Here is a 10,689-nt window from a genome sequence, read left to right as displayed (position 1 = left end):
AAAACAGCACATCAATATGAATGGACAAAGACGGATGATATTCGAAACCATTGGAAGAATAGAATAGCAACAAAACAAAACCATCAACCAACTCTCTGAAAATTATCCATTTGCCAGCATGAAAATGACTTCTCAACCATTTCAGTCTTCAGGTTCAGGATAAAAAATACTGGGTTTCTTTTTTTCTCGTAATTTTGGAGCTTTGCCAAGTCTTTTTCAACGGTTAAAAATCAGAAAGAAGATGGTTTAACTTCAAACTTCAACATGTACCGACATACTCTGCTACTGTATATGCTGGGGACTGGAAACGCACGTTTGTAGAGTTAAAATTTATGTATTTGGTAATAATTAAATCACTCATATTAAAATAATATCTTAATTTAAATCATTCAATAAATTTAATCTTTTATATTTTAAAATTTCATCAATTTAGTTTTTTTCTTAAATATTGACATAAAGCAATAACAAATTATTATAAAATGTTCTATCTAATATTCAATGTCAATAATATATTTGTAATAATATTTTAATTGAGTGATATGTTTATAAATTTTAGAAAAAAAGGTGACTTGTCTATTATAAACACATAATTGAATGATTTGGCAGGGTATTTTACACTTAAAACTTCAATGTTGTTGGAGGTCCCACTTTTTGTCGTTGTCCGGATTTTGCCGTTGGATCAAAGAATGTCAATCATTGTGATCACGTTGTTAAGATTAGATCCCTTCTAAAAAGATAGGATAATTTGGGTAATCTAGATGTCATTAAAACTGTAATTACTAAAAAGCATCAAAAGTCAAAGAAAATCGTGAAAGTTTAAGGCTTAAATGCTCCATTATACCTTAAATATATTATTTGTATAGAATTATCCTCTAAAATATTTTACCGAACGTTTTAATCTCTAAAGTTTAAAACATTATCTCTAAAGCTTTTATTTAGGTCCCCTAACTTTTAAAACTTACAATACAGTCCTCCAACATGTATTCCGTTTGCAATTTGGTCCCCGATATTACACTGCCGTTAGTACATTTGCAATATGGTCACTGAACTTTTTAGGTGCTTGCATTTAGGCCCCCCAACTTTTAAAACTTGCAACACAATCTTCAATTTCATTCTAAACCCCAAATTCCTTTTCGATCTCGAATTTCTTTTATAAAAGTTCTTTAATCAAAGGAGATAGATCTATTCAAGGTGCATTTACTTATTTTATCGTGTTTGTTTATATAAAATACTTCTAGTTTACAAGTCAATTAAAAAATGCTTAAAATATATAAATGACCTTTAATTACATGATGTTATTTTATAAAGTCTCACCAACTATTAAAAGTTACAAAATGATGTCTTAAGAGTTTTGTTTTATCAAGTTTCTGACTATTAAAAGTTACATAATGATCACATTATTATTCGTATGTTCAAACTTATCTCTTTATATTAAAAAAAGTAATGGTTGTTTGAACCAGACACTAACCCGTTGAATGAAATATGATGAAATATGTTAAACATCCGTAAAATTTTCAAGTTAAAAAATTGTTTATACAAAAAATGAAGCTCCTTTATTTTTGAAAGAAAATAAATATTCAAATAAATTTATAAACTTAACTAAAATATTTCAATATTTATGTGCCCACTTAAGTAATCATTTATCGTACTCGAATGATTCATCGAGACTCTTCCATTAATGTTGATATCCTATCACGAATAAAGAAACTTGTAACATGCACACAAAAGCAATATGGACGTTTAGCTTATAAAATTCAATAGTATACATTATTCTATACTATTTTATGAGGTTCACATACATAAATGTGCAAGTCAAATATGAACATGTACGCATTAAGTATAAAGATCTATAATCCTTAATTAATTATTAGGGATTATCATACTTACACAAGTACAAAGAATAGCATATTTCAAATCAAATAGGTACATACTAAAGTTTTATAATCCTTAATTAATTATGAACATGTACACATTAAGTATAAAGATCTATAATCCTTAATTAATTATTAGGGATTATCATAATGAAATTGTTATTTTATTCATTAACTTATTGACTTTATTTGGATGGAATTTCATGGTTTTTTATTTAGTATCTGAATTTCTAAAGTTTATTCTCTCTTTTATTTCTCTTATAATAAGTTTTGTAGGTTATATCTATAAGCTTCGATTTTATAAGACTACGATATAACAATATTTAAGATAAAATTTTCATATTTATTTTCTAAAGAAAATTCGATATCGAAAAGGAATTTGGGGTTTATAATGAAATTGAAGATTGTGTTGCAAGTTTTAAAAGTTAAAGGACCTAAATGCAAGCACCTGAAAAGTTTAGTGATCATACTGCAAACATACTAATAGCAGTGTAACGTCGTAGACCATAATGCAAACGGAATAAATGTTAGAGGATTGTATTGAAAGTTTTAAAAGTTGAGGAACCTAAATGAAAGCTTTAAAAAAATTCAGTGATAGTTACTATTTACCCATAATAATATTTGGAAACAATTAATAATCTTCTCTTAACCTTGTGGTCGTGGGGATCGAATCTCACGGTGGACAATTATTCATAATTGTCGGAGTCTTCCACGGAAGTTGCTCTCATCCTAGCGTTGGGGGCAGCCTACTACCCTTCTTCCCCTTACCTCATTACATATATGAATAGGATAAACTAAATTTTTTAATAACCTTTAATCTGCCCTTAATCTACGCTCCATCGAAAACAAAATCCAGACGCAGATCACAACAAGCTTTAATTTATTGTCAAATTCCAAATTAAGATTTGCAATATACAAGAGGATGTGAAACTGTTGCTAAGGGTAATTGGCTCGAAAAGGTTCTCTTTTTATGTTTTTCTTTTCTTTGGCTTTTCTTTGTTTTCAAGTTTTTTTGAATAAGGATTTCTTTTTGGTTTCATCTTTCTTTCCACTTTCCCCATAAAATTTTCTCTTTCTAACGTTCGTCCACAATATGGAATTTTAAACAACTCGATGAATTGGGTACTTTTTTTTTTCTTATAAAAACTATTCCTCGATGATGATATTTGGAGTTCATCATAATATCATTTGAGTTCACAAAATTTTTATCATTGTAGTTGAAGAAGCATGGTCAATCAAGTTACAGACTGAGATCAAACTATGAAAATAATCCATTTCAAATTAAACCTAGAATTGTTTAGCTATGAAATTCAAGTCAAACCCAGAATTTTTATTCCACAAACAAACGAAATCCCTAATTTAAATTCCTATAAATTTTCCTCCAACTAAAATGCAAAATCCAAATTAAACCCAGAATTTTAATATCACGAAGAAACGAAATCCCTAATTCGAATTCCTATCAATTTCCCTCCAACTAAAATGTCAAATCCAAATCCAGATCAAAATTAAACCCACCACATAAAAACTCAAAGGAACAACTTTATTACTCCCACAGTTCAAATGAACGCAGCCGAGCTAACCAAGACGATAACAAGTTAAGTTGAAGATTATATTATTTTCTCATCACTTTGATTTTTATTTCACTCTGTGTATTCTTTAAAGTTGAAATTTATGAATCTTGTTTAGTGGTGGAGGGATGGTGGTTGAGTTAGTAGGAGAAGTGGCGGAGCAGGTGATTCCAATTCGGGTGGGAGGAGAGAAAAGAAGCATTTTTCATTTTATTTTTTAAAAGATTAAAAGATTATTTATTTTATTTTTAATTGGTCATTAAATTTTATTTTTAACGAAGTTAATGTTCTTGTATAAACGAAGTAATGTTTTAAATTTTAAGAAGTAAAACGTTTCAAAAAATAATTTAAAAGATTCATAAATAAAGGGTTCATTTGTTCATTTACGTTCGTGAACGTTCGATTATATGTTCGTTTATGTTCGTTCATTTATGTTCGAACATAGGGCAAGTTGAATATGTTACGAAGATTATTGAAGTTGTTTGAATTTCGAGAAGATTGTTTTGTTGAACAAATTAACTTTAAGACTTTATTATGTTCATATAGTTTATTTATGATTTATGTATGTTTTTGTCATATTCGAACAAATTAACTCTAAAGTTGCAGGTTATATTAATGAATTTTAAGTTGTTATTCTTGTTGTTTACTTTTTTTTTACATTCGTTTGTTGTGTTCGAATAAGTTTTTTTTGTTTGTGTTGTTCGTTTATGTTCGTTTATTGTGTTCGTTCGTTCGTTCGTGTTCGTTTATGTTCGTTTATTATTTAAATGAACAAACATGAACAAACTATATTCCTTAATGAACGAACATGAACAAAAAAAAATTCCTTAATGAACGAACATGAACAAAAAAAATTTGTTCGTTTATGTTCCTTTATTTATTAAATGAACGAACATGAACATACCTCCGTTCGTGTGCGATCGGTTCGTTTACAGACCTACTTATATCTCAATTTTTTAAAAGATGACTTTATTAACTAAAAAAATGAGGTAATCTTTACAGCTGTACCACAGTATTAATTATTGGTATTTCCCATATGACTTCAACAAGATTCAACCGTAGGTTCTGTGGTTTTGGGCCCAAAAAATTTACCACTGATTCATAATACTTTGTTTGCTTTTTTATTGTAACAATAGTAATAAATCTAATTTTTTTGGGTCCTTGCTATTCCATGGCCTTGTTCCGTCACGCACATTGAGTTGTATAAGCCCCGCCTCTGAGTATTTGAGTTACCAATTTAACTCATATGTCATGTTATTCGTCACACTATCAATCATCGTGAACTGCCACGCCAATATTATAAACTATCACGTCAGTATTGTAACGATCAACGATAAAAAATATTTGTCAAATGACCACATTAAATTTATTTTTTGGGTTAAAAAACAACACGAGTATCACATTATTATTTTTTAAATATCGAAACCTCTTATGCGTTTTTACCAACAAACAATGATCTTGATTTAAGATCTTAGTTAAAGTAATTTTAATGAAAACTTAACTTTGTTTTGAAACGTTGCGTGTAGCTGGAGAAAATGGAAGGTCAAATTAATTGTCCTGAATACGAGGTGGAGGTAGATCATGTATTTGATCGTGCCGCGCAGAAATCACATGCAAAGGCACTTGACCGTAGGATGTAAATTAGAGTGCTCGTAAGAGATTGGTCAAGTAATGGAAGGGTTTGGATTAGATTCTGATTAAAGTTGACCATAATTAGTTTAATTGTCTTACCCTTTGAATCTTATCATGAATTTTGGCTTCAACAAGAAATTGAGAGAACCATGACTGATGAGGGTCTAAACTGACAGATGATGAAACACCAATGCCAAGTTCATGGCTTGCTTTTGTTTCCCAGCAATTTCTCAGAGTAATAATAGACAAAAGTTGTGAAAAAGAATCAAAAACAGATATACCGTACCATATATTCAAGTGAAGAATTCACCCCAAGTATCTCACAATTACATGGCTATGCCTTGTTTTGAGATAAAACGAAAGCAATCCTCGCTCGCTCGCTCCCTATGTACGATGTTCCATCATGTATACCGTACCATATATTCAAGTGAAGAATTCACCCCATCTCTTTATTACTTCAAATGTCAGAACAAGAAAATATACCCACCATTCAAAACGACACCGAGTCTCGTTTCTATTACTCCAGTTTATACCGCTTGCTCTCCCCAAGCCACAAAATTTTCACCACACAAAAGGGTTTCTGATATAGGAAATGAATGTAGGTTTGGGAGAATTTTTTAACATTTCACCAATGATTTACCTTGGCCGTGGGCGTGCTGGGAATGACTGAGCCTGTCGAAGCTTTCGTTGCGAAGGGTTCCCAAAGAACATGGTTTGAGAACGAGTCACCATGTCTGTCATTGTAGGGGTCTGGTAAGCTTGGACAAGGCTTGTACTATCAGTGAAATCGCCTCGCGCTGTTGCTCTCTGCCAGGAATGTGAGCTCAAACCTGACAAAACGTAAGCCCTTCCAGATGATTCATACACGTGACGGTTTGCCATTCTCTCTTGCATCTCCTTAAGCTCAGCACACAGTGCAACACATAACCGGTCGCCAGCCCGTGCAGAAATTGTTTCTGATAAAGCCCTGCAACAACTCTCAAGCAAAGAGACTGCACCAGTTAGATCACCACCTTCGGCAGCGGCTCTCGCCTCAGCCATAGCCTCTGCGGCGCGGAGCCTGTTTCGCTGCCTGTCTACCTCCATTGACACTATCGTTTGTCCTACTACTGTTGCCCTCCGGATCTTTACTTCATTGTTTTCTTCCAATGACACCAGTTCTTTTGATATGGGGTCTCTGTAACTACATTTAACCTTGAGCAATGACATCTCATCACAGGATACATCAACTGGAACATTGACAGTCACCAAAAAATCTCTTTCTTCATCAGCATACAAGTCTCCTACATCAATAGAACCTGCTTTTGCATCAGCCGTCATGCTGGTTCGGTAACTCCCGGCCTTTATCGAATTAATTAGCACATTTGGGTGAGTACGCTCAAGTTTAACACATGTCTCCTGTACTACCACACTCAAAAGCCCTCCAATGCATTGAGCAAAAGCATCTTGGATCACACCCTCAGCTTCTATGAAAGAAAATGTACCCCCTGACATCTCGGAAATTGAATGCATTGAAGCAGGATCATGATCTGCACCAAACCCGAAGGTGTGCACAGGGATACGGAGACCTGTCCCACCATTTCGTTGAATTGAGAGCGGAAGTAGTGATTTATAATCGGTCCGGGAATGTGCTCCGCTAGTACTTGGGACAGTATAAGTATCCTGCCCATCCGATAATAGTATGATGCTTCCAACTGGGTTCTTCCACTTCCGATCTACGATCAACTTTGCACCTTTCCTAAGCCCTTCAGCAATATTTGTTCCACCATTTGCAGTAAGAGAGTTAACAGCCTGCAGCGCTTCATGCCGTCCAGCTTCCATCATCCGGCGGAGAGGGAAGAGGCGGCAGGCTGTGGAAGAGAATGCAATTACGGAAAGTCGATCAAAGGGACCAAGATGCTGTATTACAAACCCCATAGCTCGTTTTAGCAATGCAAGCTTGGTACCAGCCATGCTGCCACTAACATCAAGAACAGTGACAAGGTCAACCGGGGCACGAGAATTTTGAGCTGTTGGGGGAAATATAGTTTGGTTTCTGCTGTTTAGCCCTCCACTTGTATGGGGAGCCCGGAGATGGATTAATATGTCAAAATTATTACGACTGTTAGCTCTTGGAACAGCTGAAACTTCAGGATATGTCTTAACTTCTAGTGCTCCACTAGAACTATTCTTGGAAGCATCCTTGTCAATGACATTTTGTTGAGGATTCTCTTGCTTCTGATCGAGGGCTTCATCGTCATCAAAGGTTCCTGGTTCAGATGCATGGAATAGTGAAGAAGTGTGCCTAGTTGAATCTAACCGAGGGGAAGGTAGGCGTCGTCGTACGGAAGTAGTCCAGGCATCATCTCGGGGCCTATCTGATGGATTAATTCTAGATCTCTCATTTGGAAATTCAGAAACATGGCTCTGGAAGGGGATTTCCTTCCATTTTGCTCTGCAAACTGGACAAGCCTGATTTCCATGTTTTACACTAGAAGCTATACACTGAAAGTGGAAAGAATGGGAGCATTCTGCTGTGAAAATGGCATGACCTTGACCCAGTTTCATTGATGTCAGGCATATTGAACAGGCTCTCTGCAGTTTTAAAACGCAAGCAGGTAAGAAAATAATAGTGGGTCTAAATGATAGAATTAAAGCAGTTGTCATGTCAAAATGACTGTCAAACATACACACAACAAAAATACCATTACAGCAGAGCAACTAATGCTTCCTCTTTCGATAAACCAGAGGAGCATCAAGTTATATATCAGACGATTATATATCTCATGAATCCATCCAAACGAGGATTTAGATGAACATTTCCCAAAATAGAATCTTAAATGATACATAGTCCTCATTAACAAAGTTCTCATCTCCATAAGGGCCATAAATAAAAAAAAAAGTAGTACAAAAGAGCGCAAGTTGAATTCAATGGCATCAAATCCATATCTAACTCAATCCAAATCTAGCATCTAAAGATTACTTTTGCATAGAATAATAATATAGCTTGGAAGAATGTGAAATTTTCAAAGGTAAGTATACAAAGCCCATCAGTGACTCTTCTTTCTATCACCATACACCCGTATTATTGAGACTGTGCATGAAAAGAAGCAATAAAAATGCAACCTATCTGCATGATAAAGCTACCGATAGGGGAGTAACTTTAACTACAGTGAAATTTCAAAGAGACTAAATCTAAATAAGCCATAAATGTTAGGTCAATGGTATATAGTCAGAGAATTGCAAAGGATAATTCAACAAAAAAACTAAAGGGATGACTTCAAAAGCCAGAATGATCAAACCAGCCCTCTCAAGCTAATGATGAACCTTTCAAACAAAATAATCCCAAAAAATAAATGAAAAATAATGTAAAGTTCATCAAAAGAAGTGGAAATGATGTGGTTTTGCCCCAAAAATTTTGATTTCTGTTTCCCATTATACTTTTTTTTACTTTGAAGCTTATTAGAGCAAAAGCTTACCAATCAACGGTTCACAGGCTATCACAAAAATGATCATCAAAGGGAGATATAGAAATATGTGTACGTGCAAAAGTGCAGTTATCCTGACCAGATAAAGCACTTTTCCATCAGGGTGAAGGGAGAGAGTACATTGTACAGTAGGGTATATGTAATGTATTCATTTTTTTACCAAGGCAAAGGACAACGGTCCTTAAAGGGACTATTCCACTTTAACCCCACATTGGCTCCATAGATGGCCCTATTAGAGAACTGAAAACAACACACACACAAAAAACCATTCTTCAAAAATTTCAGAATCAGCACATTATCACACACTCCACCACCATCCATCCCTGCCCCACATTATAAGAAAGCCTTCAATGTTCAAATTAAACAACATTAATTATAGTAATAGTTCTTAACATTAGTGCAATATTTTATCCCTCCACAAACCTTCTCAATTCAGGTGTAAAATCACTCTATTCAATATGAAAATTAGATCAAAAGGCAAGATATATAATCGAGACTAGCAGTAATTTGTATCAAAATATTGTAGAGAAAAAGATCATTTCAATTAAATTGTAAATACCATTATCCTTCTTCAAGAATCAAGATTAAAAAAACGAAGTGTTGGACTACGTTAATTTAGAAAAACAAATAAGCTAATCACTGACAATCAGAATTTACTCTAAAGATATGGTTAGAGAAAAGAAACAATAAGATCACATAGCCATAACTGCTTCTGCAAATGAAATTATTAAAAAAAGTCGACAGAAATTAGCAACAAAACCCACTTTAGAATATAAAAAAACATAGAAAAATATCCACTTTATCATACATATATACTTTTAATGAAGGTAAATGCAGACCTTGGAAGACTTAGGGGCGGATTTGGAGACCCGGGGACCGGAAGAGGAAGGTGTGGGAGTTGTGGGGCGGCAGCAGTCGTTGCCTGAAGGAGAAACAGGAGAGAGGGGGACAGCATCCGAAGAAAACCTTGAAGGAGCATTAGCAGTATCACGATGATGTGTAATGGATGCTGATGGGGATGAATCTTCAAGCTTTTGATGGGGTACATACAAACACATGTTCGAGCCAAAAGCCAACTTTGCTTTCCTCCATTTACTCCCCATGATAACAATTTACGGGAAAAAAGATGAAGATAGATTTTCTCTTTTCAGTTTCAAGATTTTGTGTTTAGGGTGGGAAACCGGAGATGGAGAGGCTGTTATGCAGAAGTAGCATTCTGGTTGAAAATAAACACTTGGGATTGAAGCCTTTGTATGATGCAAAAGAAGGCAAGCATTTGTTTTGAGGATTTTACTCGTAATATAATAAATATATAAGATTTTGAGTGAATTACAAGTGAGGTTATTTCAAGCTTTTGACCTTTTTGGCCTTTTGGCTATGGGAGATTGGTCAGAAATTTAGCAGCTTTTTTTTAAATATATATATTATTAACCAAATTGATTTTGAATAGAATAATTACACTGCCACTTGTTACTCGGTAATTGGATCTTCAATTTCCCTTTAAATTGTTAGAATACGATTATAATATTATTCATATATACAGTATACTATCCAAATTTCTATCCATTTTTTTAAATGTTGAATATTAATTACCAACAGATTTTAGTTAAAGGATTGGGACATTTGGTATCTCTCCAATCAACTGAATTTAAAACAAAGGATAATTAAAAAAATAATATTCAACTTTTAATAAATTAAAATGTTTATCGAGAATTTAAAATAACAATAAATCTATCCTCAATTAATATCATGATATATATAGGCCCGAATGCTTATAATTATTCGTTTAGGGATATTTTATCTAATAATTATTTTAAATATATATATATATATATATTAATATTATTTTTATTGAATAAATAATTTTTTATTCAATATAATTAACTTAAATAAAATTATTTTAATATTATTAATTAAATAAAATTATCTTTAAAAATAAGATTTTAAGATTGAACATTATCCAACTTATTAACAAGAATGATACATTATATTATTTGATTATTTGATAAGTTTTGTTTAATTTATATAATATAAAATGTGAAATTATAATGTTTAATTGAGAGTGATAAGATTATTTGAATTTTTTATCATACTATTCATGTGAGATATTTTATTTTTAATAAATTTAAAGTTTTTATTAAAAATATTTAC

At 33.1% G+C, this 10,689-nt stretch overlaps 1 protein-coding gene across 1 annotated transcript; it reads right to left on the bottom strand.

Moving 5' to 3' along the window:
* Positions 1–5,323: 5,323 nt before the first annotated feature.
* LOC120131894 (E3 ubiquitin-protein ligase WAV3-like) lies at positions 5,324–9,775 on the bottom strand. The gene is made up of 2 exons (XM_039148768.1): positions 9,378–9,775; positions 5,324–7,645 (listed from the first exon to the last, which is right to left on the bottom strand). The coding sequence occupies exons 1-2, from the start codon at positions 9,639–9,641 to the stop codon at positions 5,708–5,710; spliced, it is 2,202 nt and encodes a 733-aa protein (XP_039004699.1). The 5' UTR covers positions 9,642–9,775; the 3' UTR covers positions 5,324–5,707.
* Positions 9,776–10,689: the final 914 nt, after the last annotated feature.

This window comes from Hibiscus syriacus, unplaced genomic scaffold, assembly GCF_006381635.1.
Source record: "Hibiscus syriacus cultivar Baekdansim isolate YM2019G1 unplaced genomic scaffold, ASM638163v2 tig00110556_pilon, whole genome shotgun sequence".
NCBI lineage: Eukaryota > Viridiplantae > Streptophyta > Magnoliopsida > Malvales > Malvaceae > Hibiscus > Hibiscus syriacus.
This window is presented reverse-complemented; position numbering and strand designations above follow the sequence as displayed.

Bases quoted from the DNA above. Each gene is read 5' to 3' on its own strand.
- LOC120131894 (XM_039148768.1), bottom strand. From the start codon at position 9,641: ATGGGGAGTAAATGGAGGAAAGCAAAGTTGGCTTTTGGCTCGAACATG. The intron at 7,646-9,377 runs GTCTGCATTTAC...TTAAAACTGCAG, and splicing joins CCGCCCCTAAGTCTTCCAAG to AGAGCCTGTTCAATATGCCT.